Here is a 21,586-nt window from a genome sequence, read left to right on the forward strand (position 1 = left end):
CACCACGAACATGCGGCCACTTGAAGATTGATTTTCAAAATGTTATAACACTTAGCCCGCTATTTTCGAAACGTTGTGCCACACTGTCTGAAATTTCGTTAAAATTCGATTCGCTAGCGCAAAGTTAGCACTTCACTCATTCATTTCTTTCAGCTCAAGCTTTTTGATCCCAATCCCAATCCAAATGCAAATGCAAACTGCCAGCAAATAGTTTTCTTCTTTTTATTCAAGCAATTTAAAAGTTTTCGGTTTGTCCATTGTACATAGAACTATGTATTTTGTGTTCTCCTTTTACTAATTTATCAAATAAATATAATTTCCATCCTAGGCTGTCATTTATTTGCATTTCAAATAATTTACAAATACGCGTACAATTAGGGGAAGGGATCCCATCTTAATTTTGTATCATATTATATGATTTATGTGGCCATTGCTTGGTTTTTAATATTCGGTTTTGCTTTACTCGGCAGAGACCTAAAAAAGTCACATTCCATTGAAGGAGTTGCGATTTAGTAATACGTTTTAAATTGGTTTATAAAGCGCGACCATATTTGATATACATTTATATATTTGTTGTATATGAAGTCGTAAACATTTATGCTCTTATGCTTCTCTTGAGTGTGTATTCTGTATTTCTGTCTTTTATATAGGGTTTCGATTTTAGGTATGTATGTATATCTTGCATATCGTTTACTAACAAAGGTACCTAAGATTTGCATTAGATGTGATTCTTTATTCATTATTCATTATTCATTTTGCATTATTCATTCTTCTATCTGAAGAGCCGATCCATGAACGATGATCAGTGATCGATCAAATGGGCTGGAATCTTCGAGTGCACCTCGCTCCTCCTTCTTCGATTAGTTTTGTCGTGTGAGATTTGAGATGTGAGACATGATATAATGTGGTTCATTTGGACTTGATGCAACTGGATGTATCTTATACTTGTACTTCCCCCTACTCGTACGTCGCTCTAAGTTCGCGTTTAATTGTGGCTGGTTGCTTAGGAGGTAAGGACGAGAAGTACCGATTAACTGGGTATACCCAGTACTGGGTATGATGGGCAATGGATCATACTGAGGAAGAAAAAGAAGAGCACTGTGCGCCTGACTGAGTTTTAGCTATTATTCGATTTATTTGTAATCATAGTTATCATTTATCATTAGCGTTTTATTTATGCTTGTTTGGTAAAAGTAAATAACACAGCGTTTTCTATGCAAATTAAAATTAAATTTGTGTTTCCTCCTCCACTCACATTAAACAATTGTTTTGAACAAAACAGAACGCGTTTTATGGCCTCGTAAACAATAAAAATGAGTAAATTAGGCGTAGTAAACTTAAAGCGAAGCGAAAACAATTGCTGCCACTGATTCTGGTTCTGATTTTGGTTCTGATTTTGCTTCTGCTGCTGCTTCTGAGTCTGATGCCATCTCAAATGATATTTGCATGTAAATTGCACTCGGAACACATTTCGAAACGGCGGATTCTCCAGGGACTGCAGGCCACACACACCTCTTATGATCAAGTTACATATATATATTACATACAAGTTCCTTATTGTAAAACCTAGTGATTGGCTGCCGAAGCGAACTCACAGATTAGTTCGATCGAAGAAAGCTGGGCGAACAAAATGCAAGCTGTGTATTGTTTTAGATCTGCATATTTCACATATAGACGAAAAGTTGACGATGCACCGGCAGGCAGACTGGCAACTGACAACTGGCAACTGGCAACTTGCAACTGACAACTGGCCTAGATGCATTTACCATATATATTTAAGCTTAGTTGGAGTCGGCTCTATAACAATACGAATGCTCCTTAAAGAGAAAGAGAGGCGGCGGAGAATTGAGTATTGTTGCCATGGGAGGACTGGCTGAGTTCTTCGGGCGCGCTCTCCGCAAATATTTCGTTATATTATATATATGTGTCTATATATGTGTTACATGTATATTTTGTTGCATATTTTGTTCTGTCGGGGATCGGCCGGGAGAAGGACTCTGTTGACTGCAGAAGACTCCGCTTTTGGGTGCCACACATTGGACAGAATCACTAGAGTCCTGGCGCCCTCCCGTTTACGTGGATTGCATTTAAACAATAATTTAAAGTACGAACTAATCATTAAGTTATGCGTGTTGTGGCGTGGTGTGGTGTGGTGTGGTTCGGTGTCTATATGCAAGTTGTATAGAGATGTACGGTTCAATTGTATAAACACAGACGTAGAGATAGAGCGACAGCTGGGTTCCTGCACCGCGGCGACTACCGCTTATGGCGCTTATGTGGGGCACAGCACCTTCAGGATGTAGTCCGTGAGGAGGGCCGGAACCGTCGGGCTGTCCTCGTTGATGGCCTTGAGAACTGCAAGAGATCGGGACGATTCGACATTAGAGACATCTGTTTAGGAAGTTTAGCACGCAATGGGTGCACTCACTCTTGATCAGGACCTGCAGGGACTGGTTGTTGGGCGTGCCGTTCTCCAGGTGATACGGAATGACGGTGGTCAAGTACTTGGGCTCGGGACCTGCATCAATAGGGGGAAAGCAGAGTTAGTTGTGAACGTAGTTGGTGTATTTGGGATTGCGAAACTCACCCTGGAACTTGCCGCGCTTCTTCTCCACATGGTACTGCCGCCGTTTGTTCTGAACGGCCAGGAGCAGCGAGATGAACGAGTTCTTCAGCTCCTTCTCGAACTCCAGCTCGTCGCGCAGGGCCAGCTCGTTGATCAAGGTCTCGCTCAGCTCCTGGATGAGCACCTCCATCTCCATGTACAGCTCGTTCAGCTGTGTCGTGGTCAGATATTGCAGTTCTGCAAGGGAAAGTGAATGTTAGCTATACATTTAACTGGCATCTAGAGTCGTAGCGTCGCCTGCTTACTTTCCGCATAGAGGGGGGCGCCCAGCACCTCTCGCGCCTTCTCGATCACCTCCGAATCGCAGGTCTCCGGCTCGTCCAGCGGGCTCTCGGCCTCGTCCATGATGTCGTCGATCTCCTTGATCACCTCCTCCACCGTCTTGATCGGCTGGTCGTCCATGTCCCCGTTCAAGCCGTTGAGGATGAGGGCGTGCATGTCCAGATCGTTGGCCACAGCCTCGTCCTCGCTGGCCAGATCGTTGAACTCATCGCCCGGAGTCTGGGCATCCAGCCCGGAACCCGAACCGTTGGTGTGTGAATACGCCTGGTGGCTCTGGTTGTGCAACTGCTGCTGCTGGTTGCGGGCCTGCTGCTGCTGCTTCGTGTGGTTCTGGCCCAGATTCAGGGTGGGCATGTGCATCTGACGGGTGTACGACTTGGACCAGTCGATGGGCAGAATGTTGCCAAAGTTTCCTGTGATGGTCCACCACATTCTGCAAGGGAAGAGGGTGAGGGTTTCAGATCAGTACATCGAAATGAACACGACTATATGTATATTGAGTTCAAATCTATCTCTTATAAGACCACAAGAACAACCAAACCAGCCCAGAAAGTACTTTCCATAAATCGCAGACATCAAGCCTTCTCCAAGTTTCTAAGTTTCTACAAGCGAAAGAAACGCCATTTATTGGAGTGCCCTGGCAGGCAGTAATGAGTTTTTTCCTTTCATCATTCGCCCATTCTTTGCATAGCTCTTGGCACCTCCTTGCCACCTCCTTGCCACACTCGGCACCAAATGTTTCATGTACTTGTCGCCACCCACCAGATCCGCTGAGCCAAAGAACTGGCACACTAAACCGCCAAGTGCCTCCCGCCTTTCGGTTCACGGAAGCCTGGCCAGCTGACAAATTGCCCCATGCACGTCGTTTCCGAAGATAATGAGGCAGTTGCAGTGGCAGTTGCAGTTGCAGCTGCACCTCGGATTCGGGGGGCCGTTTCCAGGGGGAGGATTTGAGAACTGCCACAAGTGACTTCCGATCGACAGTTCGTTTCTTCATTTTTTAGCAACAAAAACTCGCGCTCAGCTGGAGAAGTGAGTGCTCCATGAGAATCTGATGGTGGCACACAGTGCGTTTGCAGATAGTTCACTGTAATCTATACCATGCCTCCTACAGTTCCCTTGGCTTTGGCTTTGGCTTTGGCATTGGGCCCACATTTGCTGCCAGTAGAACTGACTTGTTCGCCAGTCAGACGGAGTCAGTCAGTCTGTTGTATGTTGTCTGTTGTCTGTTTCGAGTGTGCTGGCACAGTTGCTATCAAATTTCACGATCACTGGCAATCATTTAATTGCCTCTTGTCGGCCACGGATTCCACTGGATCCCCATCCCATCCCATCCCATCGCCAGTGGAATGGATTCGCCCATAATTATTCATGCTCTACATTGCCAGGCAATTGAGTGCACTTTGCTGATTGGTCGAAGATGATTCACTGCATGTGCGGGAGAATAAGTCGAATAAGTCGAGGGGAAGTTCGGAAGTGAAGTGACTACCTGTGCTTAGTTGAATGTTCAGTGGTGGTCATACAACTGCGGCACGCACTGTACCCCCACCAACGAGTATAGTGTATAGATTCGCCTAGTGTATCTCGGCTGTATCTCGGTGCGGAATGTGTCGAGGCCGCCATGAAATGTGTGTGCACATACATAATATGAGTGCTCTACGTGTCGCTGGTGTGGGCAACACTTTTGGAGCTCGCAGACGAGGGGGCGGGCAGATTGAACGAATGAACAAATGAACGAATGAACGAATAAACGAATGAATATTTAAACCGCCATCAAAGCGAACTAATTACGGAGCACTCACTCCGCCGCTCGACAGACTCTTTCGATGGATCCGGAGCCGGCTAATCAGCTAATCGGAGTCGGAAATGGGATGGCTACCAAGTGGAATCATACGCACTAAATTGACACATCGCCATTTGCGTCGCCAGTCCAGTCGGAGAATTAGAGAATTGGAGAATTGGAGAATTCAGGTCAGTTTGGATGAGTGGTCGGTCCCCGGAAATAACTGAAGGGCTGTAACCTCGTTCTACTCACTGGGAATGTTTCAAAATAAAGTGTGATCACTGCTAATATTATAAATTATTATAGCACCAGCTTGGTTGCTACTCGCTGCTCATCTTTTCCGGACTACCCACTTCCTTATCGCGGACAAGCAGTTCAGATTGCAGCCCCCACTCCCTGGCCACTCCATGCTCTCGACTTCCCCGGCTCGAATTCCCCGGCATTCCCGAGTTTCCATCATCGCCTCGGGCAATTAGTGGCCAGACTCACTCGCACCCATCGGCAATTACAATTACGGGGCCACTTTATCATCCGCGCAGATGGGATCTACCCTGACCACCCATAACCAGTGCACAAGTGCACCCGACCACTTTTGGCGGCGCTCTCCATTCGGAAGCTCATCTCTTGGCCAGCGGTGACCCCGACCCGATAGTTGGTGGCATGCCACACTCCGCCAGTGCGGCAGTGGCATTGGAATATGAGTTTCAGAGTGCCTCGCCGTTCGACAATTAGCAGTTTTGGTCTCGAAAATCGGCACACGAAACATGAGCTCATCGTTTAGGCAAACATCATATTTAATAACAAGTGGGTTGGGCGGAGTTGCTCGCGCACCGACGACTGCAATGCTCTTACGCTCCTTCTCACTACACACATAAACATATGGTAATTAGGCAAGCAGACAAAAACTTCGTTTATGATATTACCCGAAAATGATTGAGTTTTTACATCAAACCTAGTGCGGAAACTCCGATTCTGCGTCCGTATTTAATATCTTTAGCGGACATTTTTCGGATCCATCCGCAGTACGTCCGCTCTTCGTCTGCTGGGTAGTTTAGCTCGTTTCAAAGTCATTAAGCCGCTTGGTTAGGGTAAAACACCAAAAAACGAGAAAGACGAACCACAACATCCAAATGCACAATTTTCGTTAATGAACATTTATCATTTATTATGAAAATGGCAATATTTTAATGAATTTTAATTGCGTGTACTTAGATAACCGCATCAACTTGTGTCTCCAGCGGATGAATCAGCGCCGCTCATGATGACGATGATGAAACTGTCCAAGTGTCCCCCCCTTATCCACCCCCTACATTCCCTACATTTTCGCCCAATTGGCTTCATTCCGCCCACGCGGTGCTGACTGTTTTCCTCTTTCTCTGCGGTTTTCAGATAATTGTGCTCGGCATTTCTGGGCGCTGCTTCTTCCTGACTTTCTGTGTTGTGCGAGTGTGTGTTGTATTTCTGTGTTGTGTTTCGGTGTTGACTCCCCAGCAAATTGAAATTTCATAGGAAACGAATTAGTTGGTGGGCCACTGCCTCTGCCACTCTGCCTCTGCGCCGCGAACAATGAAGAAATAACTTTCTAAAACGGTTCGATGTCTTGTTATAGCACTAAAGCATCCAGAGGGATCCAAAGCAGTGGCTTTGGGAGTAGTCATGAAATATATTCAATGCTAGACTTGCTATGATGTTTGCTAAGACCACCAGTTCTGAATTGAAGCGATTGAAGAGGGAGCCTAGGCCAACGTAATCTTCTGAATCTTCTGAATCTTTTGAATCTTCGATCCAAGAGCACCTTTGCAGGTGAAATTACGGGTAGTAAAGGCTGGAGAGCGGGCCCTATTGGGTTTCTCAAGCGTTTTAGCATTTCAAATGTAGCACTTGTTTCGACGGCTATTGTTGTCTTCATGTTGTTGTTTGGTGTTTGCTGTTTGGTGTTCGCTGTTTTGAGGTTCGTTCACACGTAGTTTCACTCAACCGCAACGCGCTGTACAATCGCACTCTTCATTTTCGGCAACTTGCACTCGGCGGAACTCGGAAAGCCAGACTACTGGATACCCTGTAGCAGGCATGTGAAAGAGCGCCATTTGGCTACTCTATAAACTATTTCTCTCAGTGCAACCCGCTGAGGGGGCGGGCTGGCAGCCAATCGACTGCGTTTGGGGTGTTAGCTATTTGCTGTTCGCCGTGCGGAGTGTGAAAGTTTTCGCTGCCTCCCTTCGCTTCGCTTCACCTTTCTCCTCTGCCCAGGAAGCGGCGGGGTGGGGTGACCCTGTGCCGCTTATTTTCCATTTTCCACATATGAACACACACAGCGGGGGGCATCAAACTAGCACCCGCTGCAGCTTACCTGCTCAAACTTTTAGATTACCAACTGCATTTTGCCGAAACAAAACCTGGCATATGAGCTAAGCCCGGATTCGGCCAGACTTTGTATGTGCTTTGCTATTAAAGGCTACACTATTCATTTGGACGCTGCTGTACGCGTTTACTGCGACAGAAAATACAACAAATACAGCAAACACAGCAAATAGGTGGATAGAAAAATGCCACCGCAAACTAAAACACACACTTGCAGCGTAAAAACTAAAATAAAACGAAAACAGCCGCTAGCGAGGTGGGAAAATCATGTCTTGCACACTTCAAAGCGTTTCTAATTTTAGGCCGTTCACACTTTGCGTTGGCACAGGAGCCGCATAGCCTATATAGTCGATCCCAATTCAAATCGAGCTGTGTGTTAATGGACTGTGCGCTTTTGGATGCGACGCGATGCGATGGGATGGGGTGCAGAATCGGGGACATTGGCGACAAGAACGAGGAGCTGGGCCATTTGGTAGTTGGTTTGGATTGGTAGTTGGTTTGGATTGGAATTCATTACGGGTGGGCTTTTTTGTAAAACATTCCCGGCATTTGACAAAGCTAGCAGCTTAGTACAAGTATCTGTGAGTGATCCATAAACAGAGGACACTTCATGACGAACGCATTGATTGCAGTTAACACACATGGCCATCTGAACAAAACTGAAAACTGAAATTAAAACAAACAATCTGGAGTTTAAAGCGCGAGTTGCCAGTTGCCATTTCGCATTTGGTTGCGTGCTTGGGCAAAATCAATTTATAATTAATCTGTATAAATAGGCCATTAGCATTAACAAAACGCGTCAGAGAGAAACTGGGCAATGTCTATGTCTATGTCTATAGCTATAGCTATGGCTTCGGTCTGGGGTCTGGGCATCGGCCTCCATGGCAATTTTCATCTTCATCTTCAGCTTTGTTCCGAAACCGCAGAGGGAAATGCTGCCAGTTATGTGGCCCACAAACAGATAACAGCAAAAATGCAAACAAAACAAAACAAAGCGAAACGAAACGAAACGAAACCAAAGAGTATACATACATGTCGCTCATAGCTGATACACACTGTGGCATAGGTACAGAACTACGGTATAACCATTACATAGGTAGCGAAGATTGCTAAGCAGCGGCGATCGGAGGAGTCCGGCCCAAGATCTTTAGGCACAATAGCAGGTCATGGCTTCGAAACAGAGTGCTTATACACGAGCGTACCTGTACAGTAAACACTTTCCCCGGTTATCAGCCAGTTGCCAGTTGCCAGGGTGGGCCCGTTATGCCGCCGACGAGTTATTGAAGCCAAGAGCAGACAGTCGCCCCCGCTGGCGACGGGCTTTGTGAGCTGGCTTCAAGGACCCTTGGAGTGCTTCTCTTGGCAGGGCATCCACTGGAGCGTCCTCGGCGCTTCCTTGGCGCACTTCCCACTCCCACTCCCACTGCCACTGCCATTCTGCTCAATGCCAGAGTCTGCTGCAGCTATGTACATATGCAGTTGCAGTTGCAGATGCCGATGCAGTTGCAGATTCCGTGGCAGGACTCAGCCCAATTATACAACAGCTGCCTTCAACCCCCGGCCATGGCCCTCCCCGTTCTTCGTTCTCCGGGCCTTGTCCTTGACTGTGCTCCAAACGTTGTTTTGCTTGGCGATGATGTAATGCGGCCGCAGGCAAAGGCTCCGCCTGTGCGGCTGGCCTGGCTTAGTCATCAGATACAGTATCTCTTCGATGGCAGTCAGACATTTCTAATATTCGAATGGCGCCGAAAACAGTGCCCGGAACGGTGGCAAAGTGGCAAAGTGGCACAGTGGCTCCGTAGCTCCGTGGCAGGTTGAGCGAGGTTAGGTCGGTCGCCAATTAGCATTAGCATTCGGGGGTGTACAGCTACAGCTGGGCGCCCAGCGGGCGGTGGTGGCTCGTGTCCCCGGGCGACGCCTCCAAACAAATGCCCAAAAGGTGAACGTCCTTTGGCCCCTCGCTTGCAGACTGCAGCCCACCCTTCGGAGGAAGGGTCCGAGTCCGAAAAGGCCAGGAAGTGGCACTCGTCCATTCGCCACCCCCTGAATGCATTCGGATTGATAAGTTCCTAGCGCCGCAGCCCTGCTAGCCGCACAACACGCATACGACATGTTGTCGGCATGACTCATCCAGCGGATACGGACCACCCGAGCACCATTTCTGTCGCACAGGCGGCACAGGCGGCGCACACGGCGAGAAATGGGTAGTATGGAATTATGGTAGTATGATAGTATGGTAGTATTAAAGTGCTCGAATCGGAAGCACAAAAACTATATAGCTCCCTGTGCATAAGCTGAGCTGTGGTCCTCATGCGCCACTTACATCAGAGGGCGGTTACGTCGTCGCTAGGCCGTGTCCTGTATCCTGTGTCCTGTGTCCTGTGTAGCAACCCCAGGCAATCATCCCCTGCCGCAGTGCCATCTGATTATTTATAGCGGACCTGCTAATTGATTACCATGCAGTTCAGTGGCTGCCCTGCGGCCCAGGACCACTAAGGAAGCCCGATCCAGTCAGTGAACCTAACCCGCAGTGGACTCAAGTCTCGATTTCGGGTGCCAGGCCAAGACATGCCAAGTCGTCGCAGTGGAGCTCTCCCAGAGCTCTGGAGCAGACTGCGATCTGGGAACTGATTCCACAGTCGTAGAAGGCCGCAAACTGGTTAGCTGGTTGCCCAACCAACTGCCAATTAAGAGCAATCAACGCATCGGCCAGATGAGTTTGCTGCTGCAAGTGCTGGCCTGTCATTGCGTGTGGGCAATTAAAAGCCGAGTGCTTTAATCGATCTGACTGCCGATCGCCAAGATCGACGCAATTGCCAAGATCGCTTAGATCGCAAAACGCGATCAGCCGAGCAGCAGAGCAGCAGAGCATCTTGGCCAAGCGAAGCAGCTTTTGGCATTTGCCTGCGAACGAGTTTCGGTTGTCTGGTTACGCAGGCCATTACGAAGCTGCGGATCCCCGACGACCTGCGAAGGCATCTGGATGCTCCCAAAACTGCCTGCAGTTCGCAGTTCGCAGGATGCAGGTCGTTGAACCCAGCTGCGGAACAGGAATCGATCGGCTCTTGGGGACTGGACGTGGCGCAAAAGTGGGTCGCCAGCAACCAGCCGATTATGAGCGAGAATCAGCATGGTCAGCTAGCTTTTTGGGGCCGGTTGGGGCCTGTTGGGGCCGCATTAGCCGCACCGGAAGAATGCTGGCCATATGGAGCGCGTTTTATCGTCGTGCCTGGCATATGGTCATATGGCCAGCTCCACTGGCAATCGTGCCTGCACTGCGCAGTGCGAATTACGCCTTGGATAAAATTATAAATGTGGCATTATTCACTCGACCAAGGGCCATAATCGGTTGGCTTGACGTGGTTGCATGCTGCATGGGAAATGTGGGTTGGCACTGCGAAAGACGCCACTCTTTCTGTGGGACTACTTCCACTTCCACTCTTGTTATCCTGGACTCGTTGTTCTTCTTCTTCTGCTTCTTCCTCTTGCGCCTTGTCCGCCAAGAGCCTTTCCGTGCTGACGCAACTTTGGCGCTCGAACTTTTCCGAACTTCGTCCTTGGAGCAGCTGCCACTAATCAGAGCGGAATGCAGTTGAAAACTTGGCCACCGACGAATGGCGGAGCGGGGTGGCAAAGGGGGTAAAGGGGGGATGGTGCCGAGGACAGTGGGAGCGACAGTGGAACAATGGAGCGACCTTCGGCCCGGCCAACCCACTCAGCACCAAGCCAACTTTCCATGGAATCACCAGTGAATAAGGTAAATATTGACAACTGGCGTGGATGGCGCGTTTGGTGCGCCAACACACAAGAGCAGACCATTGGCAACCAGCACCGGGGGTCGAATGCGCGATACCCCGCGCCCCACACACATCAGCGCTTTTGGGATTAAATAACCAATTCGATGGGATTCGATTATGAATAGCGCAGTGCACATATAGGTGCCCCAAAAGAGAGCAGTGCCAGCCACGCAACTCGACCCGCGCTCTCTCTTCTCCTCTCACTGCGACGCGCCAAAGTGTTTGACAAGTCATCATGCCCCGATACCCTCTCCCCCAGAGAGCGAGAGCGGGAGCGGGAGAAGAGGCAGTGACAGTTCGTGTGGGGCTAAAGAGAGAGAGAGGGGCAGCAGAAAGAGAGGAGGGCAGCAGAGAGAGATGGGGATGCAGTGAGAGTGAGGGGCAGGGCAGGACAGGGGTGGAGAGGGGACAAGGTGACAGCGGTGGCAATGAATACCCATAAAATGAAAAACAAAGAACGCAATTAAGACAAACTGCATCAGAGCGAACGACTTTGGCTGACTGCGCTGCTGCAGAGTTTCGCTATCTGTACACGCTTCCAGGCTTCCAGGATTGCGAACTTCCAGGAGACCATCATCTGCATACAGCTTCAAGAGGAATTGCAAAAAGGGGCAAGAGCAAAGAGTTATTCATGCAAACACACAGCTATGTTTGTAAACACACATTAGCATGCACAAGTATGTATGTATGATTATTCATTTCGTCAGTGCAAAATCTGGAATTTCAATCAGTGTGTCTAAATTCGTCAAAATATTTTGGACTCGCATGTGGCTCTAGATATTTGAATACAGTGAGCACACGCGCTAAAATCAATGCTACCACAGTTTAGCGTTATTCGTAAACCCAAAGATTGATGTGCTTAAGAAGTACAAGTTTCAGATGGATCTGTAGATGGAGCTATAGACTTCCAGCATCTTAGATTTCATTTGCGAGACTATAAAGAATCCAATGGCAATTGATTAGTTGTGCATAGTGCATCTTAGCGACTGCCCACTGTGTGTTTATTTATTTGCGCAGGATGTGAGTGAGTATTCGCGCTCGTAAACACACACAGGCACACACACATGGACCGCGGGTGTGCACGCGATTATCAAATTTATGGCTGATGTCAGCCGAGAGGGAAAGAGAGGGAAATACATCTATACATCTATATAGTATTATTGTTTTCCCTTCTCGCTGGACTTGCATTCCACACATCTAAGTCTCCGGATCTCCGGAGCCCCAACCCCTTCAGCACGCTCCAAGCTCGTATCCAAATCCACATCCAAGTCCACCCGAAACCCCATTCCGCCCCTCCCCCTCCTGGCCAATGCTCCGTGAAGTGTTTATCTGGCCACTGGACGTAATATGATTTATTGCCCCCACTCTCACGGTGATTGCCGCTTCCTCGACATACATAAGTGGATCAGCGTTACAATGGCGGTACCACTGCCATCCACATCCACATTGGGGGCCCAGTTGCATCCGCGGCGAGGCGCAACAGTCTTGGAAAACCCAGATGAAAACAGCGAACAGCGAAAACTCCTGCCTGGCACTTTTATCGATCCAACAAGAAAGCAACTAGCCAACCAACACCAACCACCCACCACCCACCCCTCGCGGTTCGGGCAGGATTACGTCGTTATGTGGCGCCGGGCTGGAACAGCCAGCCAGGGGGCGGAGCGGGGTGGGTCGGCCGGGATCACGGGTCAGGGGTTACGGGGTAGCGGTCCGAGCTCGGAGCATGCGCACTCAGCACCCCCAGCGTCGCAATAGACACGAAAGCAGAAAACAGCACTAAAACGCAAAACATCGCAAAGTGCATTTTACATAACTATAGGATTGGATAGGAGGATTGTATCATGCGGCATCCTTACTCCGGCACTTCCTTCGACTGTCCGGGTTACATGATGTAGCTCTACCAAAAGCCACCCCCAATGTTCCCAATCTATAAGTGCCTATAACATGACATCAGACATTTGGAAAAAAAAGCAAAGCCAAAAGCCATGCCTCCATTTTAATTATAATTGACCAACAATTAATCTGGTAATTTATTTTCGAGAAACGGAGCCTCCCATTGCTTGTTTATAGGACCCGAACACTTAACAAAAGGTTAACTACTGGATAACTAGTGGTGTACTTACTGGCATTCGTTCATGATCTCCTCCTGGCTGCGCACCTGCACCGGAGCCAGCTCCTCGACGTTCTCCTCGTAGTTGCCGAAGCACTTGGTTATCTTTTCGTCGAACGTGTTGACCAGGTCCTCCAGACTCCCGCCAAAGGTCTCCGTGAAGTTGTCCACATGATCGCCGGCGGCCAGGGAGCGCTTCTCCAGACCGTCGAGGCCAACGCCGGCACCCTCGCCTGGCACCAATCCCACATCGGACAGGCCGATTTCTATGAGCGAACCGCCCTGCAGCGTATTGCAATTGGGGCTAATGGAGCCAGCTCCTCCTCCCACCACTCCTCCTCCTCCACCGTTCTTGCTCACGTGCGCATCGCGTACCGCGTCCTCCAGGAGTCGCAGCTTGGCCGCATCCGGCTTGCCGCCGGAGGAGGAGTCCTTCAGATTTAGGTTGAGCGTGTCGTTTAGGGCATTCTGACTCGAGATGAAGTCGCAGCCGCCCCACTCGTCCGTCTCCTCGAACTTTGCCAATGGAGCCTCGAATTTTAGCTCGGCCATTTTGGTGCCGAGGTCACGCATGGCACGCGCAAAAGGATTCACTCAAGGATTCGGCGGAGTCCCCTTCCGATTCCGGTTGGACTTTGGGGGCAGTCTTCACTTGCGCGCTTCCCTTTTCCTCCTTTAGAACACAAGTTCCTCCTGACTTTTCCGGACTGGCTGCAAAAAACTTTGCAACCCCTAATTCGGCTGGTTGCTTGGGGGTTGAGCGGGTGTTGAGCGGGGCTTTCGGCGGGGAAAATGCCCCGGAATACGAAACACGAAACACCAAACACGGTACACTCGACTCCGTGAAGCTGCGGTTCGGGCAATTCCAATTGGACTTGATCCGCTTGCCCAGCGTTCGACTAGCTGGCTGGCTTGCAGGCTGTCTGTTTGATATGACTGATCTGCTCACGAGCACAATAAACACCAAACAATAAAAAAAATAAATCACACTGGCACTCAGACGCGGCTGCTTATGTTTTGTTTCTACAATTTGCGGTTTTGCGACTGGCGACCGAACTGCTTGCCTTCAACTAATCAACTAATTTCGACTGAGAGCGGTGTGACCAGAGGCGGATTTCCTCAAAATACGGTTTTAGGTGTTATTTAGTACATTAGACTGTGCCATTATATGGCAACGCCAGTTTAGTCGTTACACGACCCCTTATTTAGACACAAACCACACTCGGTATTTTTTATCATTTTGTGGTATAATTTAGGGAATTATCGAAACCAACTTGGTGGCAGCGTCGACGATAACAGTTAAATATCAAATCACGCCTGTTATCGGTTAAATTAACAAAAAGAAAGTGAAAATTAAGAAATAAAACACAAATATAGACGCATTTCTTGGTGAATCGCGCAACGTGGACTCCGCGCACGAATGGCCACCCGTGGGGCCGGCACCGCTGTGGTCCACACAACGGTGACAGCCACCTCGCTGACGGTGGAGACGATCACCAATGTGCTGACCACAGTGACTTCGCTCCACTCGAACAGCGTCAACATCTCGAACAACAACAGCAGCAGTGGAGCGGCCCCGGGGGCGGATGCGGCCGTCGGTGATGCAGGGGGCGTGGCAGCGGCACAGGCGGACGCCAACAAGCCTATCTATCCGCGGCTCTTTAACCGCATCGTGCTGACGCTGGAGAACAGCCTGATACCGGAGGGTAAGATCGACGTGACGCCATCCAGCCAGGATGGACTAGACCACGAGACGGAGAAGGATTTGCGCATCCTGGGCTGCGAGCTTATTCAGACAGCGGGCATTCTGCTGCGCCTGCCGCAGGTTGCCATGGCCACCGGCCAGGTGCTGTTCCAGCGCTTCTTCTACTCGAAGAGCTTCGTGCGGCACAACATGGAGACGGTGGCCATGAGCTGCGTGTGCCTGGCCTCCAAGATCGAGGAGGCGCCGCGACGCATCCGAGATGTGATCAATGTGTTTCACCACATCAAGCAAGTGCGGGCCCAAAAGTAAGTGCTTCCCTTGGCTACCATCCAAGCACCTAACACCCAATATTCACTACCTGCTTATCTCTTGCTGCAGGGAAATCTCGCCCATGGTGCTGGATCCGTACTACACGAACCTCAAGATGCAGGTGATCAAGGCCGAGCGACGCGTCCTCAAGGAACTGGGCTTCTGCGTGCACGTGAAGCATCCGCACAAGCTGATCGTTATGTATCTGCAGGTCCTTCAGTACGAGAAGCATGAGAAGCTAATGCAGCTCTCCTGGAACTTCATGAATGACTCGTTGAGGACGGACGTCTTTATGCGCTACACACCAGAGGCGATTGCATGCGCCTGCATCTACCTGAGTGCCCGCAAGCTTAACATACCTCTGCCCAACAGCCCGCCGTGGTTTGGCATTTTCCGGGTGCCCATGGCGGACATTACGGATATCTGCTACCGTGTTATGGAGCTGTATACACGTTCCAAGCCGGTGGTGGAGAAACTGGAGGCCGCCGTTGACGAGCTGAAGAAGCGGTACATTGATGCGCGCAACAAAACGAAGGAGGCCAACACACCGCCGGCTGTAATCACCGTGGATCGCAACAATGGCTCGCACAATGCGTGGGGTGGCTTCATCCAGCGGGCTATCCCGCTGCCCTTGCCATCGGAAAAGTCGCCGGAGAAGGATTCCAGGTCACGTTCGCGATCCAGGACGCGCACCCAGTCGCGCACACCTCGCTCCCGCTCACCCAGGTCCAGGTCGCCGAGTCGCGAGCGAACCAAAAAGTCCCACCGCAGTCGATCCTCCCGCTCGCGTTCCCGGTCGCCGCCGAAGCATAAGAAAAAGTCGCGTCACTACTCAAGGTCGCCCACGCGCTCCAGTTCGCCGCACAGCAAGCACAGGAAGACGTATGTACTCTAACGCACTAAGGAACTGGGTAGATTTATAAACAATGTGCCATTTGTTTTACTTACCCCTTTTAGGAAATCCTCGCGCGAACGCTCTGAATATTATTCCAAGAAAGACCGGTCTGGAAACGCAGGCAGCAGCAATAACCTAGGCGATGGCGACAAGTATCGCAACTCCAGCTCCAATTCCGGCAAGCACAGTCGCTACTCCTCGTCGTCGCATCGGAACAGCGGCGGCGGTGGAGACGGAAGAAGCGGTGGAGGCGGCGGAGGAGGAGGCAGTGGAAACCACGGCAGCCGAGGTGGCCATAAGCATCGTGATGGCGACCGCTCCAGGGATCGCAAGCGCTAGGGATTGACAGACAAGCTAAACAAACACTACTTTTTATTTAATTGCTTTTTATTTTACAGATTTACAGATCATTTCTACCGATTAGTTCGATTTAGTAATTCTAATGTGTAATGTAAAACGAACGCGGGTAAACAATAAATGTAACTCCTCAATCAAGCAGCTTTCCGCCACTTGCAACTACCCGATCCCCATATTTGGGAAACACTTTGCACATATCACAGCAATCCGAAAGAGAAAGAGCACCGGAAAGAAAGGGAAGGCAGGCGAGAGGCCGCAGTGCAAATGCACATCACCCGGACTAGCACGACGTCCTCGAGACCCGTGCTCTTGCCACCTTGGATTGTACTTAAAATGTTGAAGCTGCAGGAACCGCTGGCTACTCCAGACGCCGATCTCTACTCCTATCTAATCTACGAAGGTAAACTCTAAATGGTGGTCGAGTAGGACATTAGGGCAATCTGGGGATGCGATAGCGATACGTCGCGGAACTCATTCGTGAAGGAGAGGATGAAGAAGCTGAAGATGGTGGCGATGATCCACTCCGAAATGGAGCTAACCACGTGGAAGTACCAGCCGCCGTCCGAGGGATACCTAAAGGGACGAGTCGAGAGCATATACGTAAGTATCTTCCTGATGTGTTAGCCAGTCTGCAGACCCACCACTTCCGCGGATTCTGTCCCTTGAACAGGATGTGCGACATCACGCCGGTGACCGCCAGCAGGATAAACAGGATCGTGCAGAACACGGACATGCCCAACCGCAAGTGAGCGTAAATGCGGGTGCCCGACATGGGAAAGATCAGATACGAGATGAGCGCCTGCATCCAAAAGTACAAGGTGCCGCAGCCGAAGCAGCAGAAGGCACCGATGAAGTGAACAATCCGTACGTTCGTCTCCTGAAAGTTGCCCACGAAGCTGATGCCCAGGCAGGACACCAGTCCGAACCACAGAGCCATTCGGTTCTGGCGCAGCACCGAGGCGTCCAGTTCCGGGTGGTGTTCATACAGCTGCAGCACCTGGCGATAGCGCACGTAGATGGTGATTCCCACTGCAAAGCATCAGCCACTTAGTAAAAAAATTCACAGCGCCGCTACCGCGTCTAATCAGCAGATGACTCATAATCTCTGGAGACGAGACGGGATGCCGGGAAAGGGACTCACGCAGAACGCTGCCTATGTTGATAAGCTGGCCGAACACACAGCTCTCCGGCGAGTAGGTGGCCGCATCGCTGATATAGGGAACCGTGGGCACCACATGCCCCTCCAGCACGGCGAAGATGTACCTGGAGACAAAGGAGAACCGTCCGTCGGTCGGGTCAGATAGCCCGGTAAATTGGGAACCAAAGTGTACCAACCACGCAGTGGCGTACTTACGTGCCGAGGAAGGTGACCTGGAAGATCAGGAACGTGGCCACCGGCAGCAAGTAAACCTGTGACATCGCGCCAGGGAGTGGTGTAGTGGTGGATGCGGGCCGTGGTGGGTTGCAGCACTGGCCACAACAAACGTATCTTATTTAATTGCGCTGCAGTAAACCGAACAAGGGAGCGAAATGTTTGGGTCTCTGGCAGTGCTGCTGCGTCGACTGGATTATAGCTGCTGCTCTGTATTTTAGTATTTTTCAGCCATTAGGGTATTCCTGAAGAGTTTGCATTCGAGCGCCCGGTTTCGATTTTGCCTTCTTTGGTATGATTTCTGAATCTGCGACACCAGGCGAACAGAAGCCAGAGTTAGGCGTGCAGCGATCAGCTGATTACTTTTGAGTGCCTTTTTGAGCGATGGGTGCGTGACTTACCCCTACTAGCACGATAGAATGAAATACTATGAAATTCACTGTTATTTCGGGTCTATCGTGCCTAACTCGTGACACGTACAAAAAAACAATCAGTACCCCCACCTCTAGCATGCGCTTAGTTTTAAACTAACGGTTACCTTCCACCATCGCTGATTTCCTATTGGTCGAATTCTGACTGGGGAAACGTAGACGGCGGCCATCATGAAATTGATCAGCTGTTTTCGTTTTAAACTGAGCTGCCAGCTGACACCTGCTATGATTTCTGTTTGCCTGGTGTCGGAAAGCAAAATCAGCCCGAAAACTGATCTTGGACGGGTTGAATTTTGAAACTGGGCAGAAAAATAGAGATATTTCGGCGTTTAAACACCAGGCGAACATAATTTGCAGAAGGTGACCAACGAGCATTTGGTTTCTTGGATTTTGGGCTCTTTCCATGCATGCTTACCCCAAGTTGTATTACCGTTGCTTTCCACAAAGCTGTTTCCCATTGGTCGTGCAATTACTGTAAGCTCGCTAAGGGCGGCCATCATGAATTGTATCAGCTGTTTTCGTTTGTTTGCGGTGATCAGCTGGCACTTGCTATGATTTCTGATCGCCTGGTAGCGAAAATCGGAAAAACGTGGCATTTGACTGATTTTGCGGCTGCTGAAGTGGTGCGTTTTTTGGTCACAACTTTGGAAATAATGGTCCAAACATGGAGTGCCATACCTCGCCGAACTCGTAATAAAATTCCCCATCTGATGGCATTCAAGGCTGGAAATGTTGAAATTTGGCCATTTTCCTCAAAAAATTATGTTACTTATGGAAAATGCGAAAATGGGCAAAAAATGTATTTATCGAAATCTCGATGGCAATCGTTTACATGTGTGATTAGTTCTACAAAAAAGTAATTTTATTACTTGTGTGACGTTTTTAGCCAAGATATGAACATTCTTATTTTAAAAATATTAGTATTTTTTTTTTTTGGTTCATAAACATTTGTAACTGTTTGTTTGAATGCCCCCAATACAACCGAAACGACTGTCTCAGTATATTTTGGTATATTTTTGTAGGTTTCAAAAGCGTTCGCAACGTGCTGCTGTGTCTCATCTGTGCTGCCTCCTATCACTCGCTCTGCTAATTTTCAGTTATGGTGGCCACCGGTGGACAGGCCCAGGACCAGAGCCAGAACCTGGAGCCGGATGTGCTGAACCCCACGTCGGCGGTGACTGGGCTGCCGCAGAAGCGCTTTTACCGCCAGCGGGCGCACTCGAATCCCATCGCGGACCACAGCTTCGACTAGTGAGTAGACCATGAAATGCACACAAATCCTAACACTGAAGGTTCTGTCCCGTAGTCCTGCTCGCCCGGAGGATGTGGACTGGCGCCTCATGTACCCGAGCATTCAGCAGGGCCAGCAGGTCAGTTTTGCTGACATCGGCTGCGGCTACGGCGGCTTTCTCATCACCCTGGGCGAGATGTTCCCCGAAAAGCTCTCCATCGGCATGGAAATCCGCGTCAAGGTATCCGACTACGTGGTGGACCGGATTGTGGCACTGCGACGCAAATGTGTGGATACGGGTGCATACCAGAATGTCGCCTGCTTGCGCACCAACGCGATGAAGTATCTGCCCAACTACTTTGCCAAGGGCCAGCTGGAGAAGATGTTCTTCCTCTACCCGGATCCACATTTCAAGCGCGCCAAGCACAAGTGGCGCATCATCAACCAGGCTCTGCTCTCCGAATATGCCTATGTCCTCAGGAAGGGGGTAAGTCGCATAATTCCCTGAAAGTGCTCGAAATGCGGATACAACTTAGTCTGCTTACCCAGGGTCTAGTGTACACCATGACGGACGTGGAGGACCTGCACAAATGGATAGTGGCGCATATGGAGGAGCATCCGCTGTACGAGCGTCTTACCGAAGAGGAGGCCGTACGTTATTCGAAACCGTAATCATGCGGCCGAGTCACACATTAATAATCACGTTTAAACCCACAGAATGCTGATCCCATCACCCCAAAGCTGTACCAGAGCAGCGAGGAGGGCGCCAAGGTGGTTCGCAACAAGGGCGATCATTTTCTGGCCATTTTCCGGCGCCTTTAGGACACGTATATTCTCCATATATGTAGACATTAATTTAAGGTTGCAGTAGAGTAAAGAGATAGAGATCTATCGATTGTTAAAGCATCTTGTTCAGTTGTCCCAAGCCCTCGCAGGTGACTAGCGTCTGGCCGCCGGGCTCCACCGCCACATCGAACTTGACGCCCGTCATTTGCTCTGCCACATGGATGGCGGTGCGCGTGTGCTTGGTCAGCCTGCCCGTGCGCATCCTTGAGCGGCCGACGGCCAGGGCCATGTAGATGATGAGCTGGTCCTGCATGTAATCATCAACGCAGATCTCCTTGCGCATGTACTCGGCCAGTTGGCACGATGCCTCCGAGCCGAGAACGTGACCGTCAATCCTCTTCTTGCCCAATGCGGAGGCACCCAGGACAACGCCACCGGTCGTGTTGGCCGTCATCAGGATTCCGGCTCCGTTGTCGTGTGCCTTCTCTGGCGAATGCTTCACCGTCTCGATGACGCACTCCTGCTCCGGCCAAAGACGATGGAACTCGCGCTGCGCCGTCTGCTGCATGTCTATCGCAATATTCACGGGCAGGCGGCCGGCGCAGAAGGCCACTCCGCTGACCAAGTTGATGCGGCCGAAATCCATGAATTGTCCGGCATTCAGCTTGGCCACGGGCTGCACGTCCAACTGGCAGCTGCCCTTACCGCGTGGATAGAAGCCATAATGCTGCACCTTCAGTTCGAAGAGAGCTCCAAAGCGTTTTAGGTTGGGCAGCAGCACCTGCTGCATGTACTCCACCGGAGGAGCAAAAGCCACGTTTGTGCCCCCGGACACAATCAGGCGTGACGAGCGGCCGGCAAAGAGCAGCACTGGTAGGGCCATCTGATAGATTAGAGTAATGCTGGCCGCCGTGCGCGTATCTACGCGATAGGTGTTGTCCAAAATGCTGCGCGGCGTGAACTCCACTTTGGTGGAAAGCAAGAAGTTTCCCACCACGTCCGCATTGGTGATGTCCCGGAGGAGGTCCAGCCCATGCAGATGCTGGTGCGAGAGCCCCGGATTCGGCCGGTTGGCCCGGATCTTTACCACGCGCACCGGCTTGCCCAAAATGCAGCTAAGGCTGAGGGCGTTGCGCAGCGCCTGCCCGCCGCCCTCCAAGTAGGAGCCGTCGATCTCCACAAAGTCGTTGGAGTCCATTTTCCTGATTTCTTGATGCTCAGGGGGTTATCGTCTGCTTTCAAGTTGTCAGCCAGTTATGTGACACCACAAGCGGAGCAATCTCAATCACACTGACAATGTTAGGGGTTAAGAATAACAGCTCCATTTCCATTTCACTCGATTGGATTCCAATTGGAACCGGCGCACACATCGGTCCGGGCAGTGTGACCGTCGGTCGTTTGCCGGGGAACAACTCCCGCTGTGGTCCCACTCAAAAGCGCGCCCTTTTCGAACTGGTCCGGCAGCACTGGCCAGACGTAAACAAACGGACTTTTATAGCATTTGTCTTTCAAATCCGCAGTGTACAAAATAAAACATTACC

General features: G+C 50.3%; 5 protein-coding genes across 5 annotated transcripts; 2 read left to right on the forward strand and 3 right to left on the reverse strand.

Moving 5' to 3' along the window:
- Window positions 1–206: 206 nt before the first annotated feature.
- On the reverse strand, window positions 207–14,041 carry LOC122623202 (fasciculation and elongation protein zeta-2). Its single transcript, XM_043802211.1, has 5 exons — window positions 12,973–14,041; window positions 2,872–3,341; window positions 2,588–2,803; window positions 2,429–2,518; window positions 207–2,355 (listed from the first exon to the last, which is right to left on the reverse strand). The coding sequence occupies exons 1-5, from the start codon at window positions 13,530–13,532 to the stop codon at window positions 2,273–2,275; spliced, it is 1,419 nt and encodes a 472-aa protein (XP_043658146.1). The 5' UTR covers window positions 13,533–14,041; the 3' UTR covers window positions 207–2,272.
- A 231-nt stretch (window positions 14,042–14,272) lies between these two features.
- LOC122624166 (cyclin-L1) lies at window positions 14,273–16,363 on the forward strand. The gene is made up of 3 exons (XM_043803623.1): window positions 14,273–14,969; window positions 15,043–15,855; window positions 15,931–16,363. Exons 1-3 carry the CDS (start codon window positions 14,380–14,382, stop codon window positions 16,205–16,207), a joined length of 1,680 nt encoding a protein of 559 aa, XP_043659558.1. The 5' UTR covers window positions 14,273–14,379; the 3' UTR covers window positions 16,208–16,363.
- LOC122624172 (DNA damage-regulated autophagy modulator protein 1) lies at window positions 16,238–17,903 on the reverse strand. Its single transcript, XM_043803631.1, has 4 exons — window positions 17,580–17,903; window positions 17,367–17,488; window positions 16,867–17,254; window positions 16,238–16,798 (listed from the first exon to the last, which is right to left on the reverse strand). The coding sequence occupies exons 1-4, from the start codon at window positions 17,642–17,644 to the stop codon at window positions 16,633–16,635; spliced, it is 741 nt and encodes a 246-aa protein (XP_043659566.1). The 5' UTR covers window positions 17,645–17,903; the 3' UTR covers window positions 16,238–16,632.
- A 1,099-nt stretch (window positions 17,904–19,002) lies between these two features.
- LOC122624171 (tRNA (guanine-N(7)-)-methyltransferase) lies at window positions 19,003–20,117 on the forward strand. Its single transcript, XM_043803630.1, has 4 exons — window positions 19,003–19,279; window positions 19,335–19,746; window positions 19,809–19,910; window positions 19,977–20,117. The coding sequence occupies exons 1-4, from the start codon at window positions 19,128–19,130 to the stop codon at window positions 20,079–20,081; spliced, it is 771 nt and encodes a 256-aa protein (XP_043659565.1). The 5' UTR covers window positions 19,003–19,127; the 3' UTR covers window positions 20,082–20,117.
- Window positions 20,053–21,585, reverse strand: LOC122624169 (RNA 3'-terminal phosphate cyclase). Its single transcript, XM_043803628.1, has one exon. It carries the CDS (start codon window positions 21,241–21,243, stop codon window positions 20,158–20,160), a length of 1,086 nt encoding a protein of 361 aa, XP_043659563.1. The 5' UTR covers window positions 21,244–21,585; the 3' UTR covers window positions 20,053–20,157.
- Between the last annotated feature and the right edge of the window lies 1 nt (window position 21,586).

The sequence above is a fragment of the Drosophila teissieri genome, chromosome X, assembly GCF_016746235.2.
Source record: "Drosophila teissieri strain GT53w chromosome X, Prin_Dtei_1.1, whole genome shotgun sequence".
Lineage (NCBI taxonomy): Eukaryota > Metazoa > Arthropoda > Insecta > Diptera > Drosophilidae > Drosophila > Drosophila teissieri.

What these genes read in the sequence shown, in the direction of transcription:
- LOC122623202 (XM_043802211.1), bottom strand. Translation starts at nt 13,532, where the DNA reads ATGCGTGACCTCGGCACCAAAATGGCCGAGCTAAAATTCGAGGCTCCA. An exon ending in GAGATCATGAACGAATGCCA is followed by an intron (nt 3,342 to 12,972) that starts GTAAGTACACCA and finishes CTTCCCTTGCAG; the next exon opens with AATGTGGTGGACCATCACAG. An exon ending in GAAGCGCGGCAAGTTCCAGG is followed by an intron (nt 2,519 to 2,587) that starts GTGAGTTTCGCA and finishes CTATTGATGCAG; the next exon opens with GTCCCGAGCCCAAGTACTTG.
- LOC122624166 (XM_043803623.1), top strand. Translation starts at nt 14,380, where the DNA reads ATGGCCACCCGTGGGGCCGGCACCGCTGTGGTCCACACAACGGTGACA. An exon ending in AAGCAAGTGCGGGCCCAAAA is followed by an intron (nt 14,970 to 15,042) that starts GTAAGTGCTTCC and finishes CTCTTGCTGCAG; the next exon opens with GGAAATCTCGCCCATGGTGC. An exon ending in CACAGCAAGCACAGGAAGAC is followed by an intron (nt 15,856 to 15,930) that starts GTATGTACTCTA and finishes TACCCCTTTTAG; the next exon opens with GAAATCCTCGCGCGAACGCT.
- LOC122624172 (XM_043803631.1), bottom strand. Translation starts at nt 17,644, where the DNA reads ATGTCACAGGTTTACTTGCTGCCGGTGGCCACGTTCCTGATCTTCCAG. An exon ending in CAGGTCACCTTCCTCGGCAC is followed by an intron (nt 17,489 to 17,579) that starts GTAAGTACGCCA and finishes CTTTGTCTCCAG; the next exon opens with GTACATCTTCGCCGTGCTGG. An exon ending in GGACAGAATCCGCGGAAGTG is followed by an intron (nt 16,799 to 16,866) that starts GTGGGTCTGCAG and finishes TCGTCCCTTTAG; the next exon opens with GTATCCCTCGGACGGCGGCT.
- LOC122624171 (XM_043803630.1), top strand. Translation starts at nt 19,128, where the DNA reads ATGGTGGCCACCGGTGGACAGGCCCAGGACCAGAGCCAGAACCTGGAG. An exon ending in GCGGACCACAGCTTCGACTA is followed by an intron (nt 19,280 to 19,334) that starts GTGAGTAGACCA and finishes TCTGTCCCGTAG; the next exon opens with TCCTGCTCGCCCGGAGGATG. An exon ending in CCTATGTCCTCAGGAAGGGG is followed by an intron (nt 19,747 to 19,808) that starts GTAAGTCGCATA and finishes CTGCTTACCCAG; the next exon opens with GGTCTAGTGTACACCATGAC.
- LOC122624169 (XM_043803628.1), bottom strand. Translation starts at nt 21,243, where the DNA reads ATGGACTCCAACGACTTTGTGGAGATCGACGGCTCCTACTTGGAGGGC.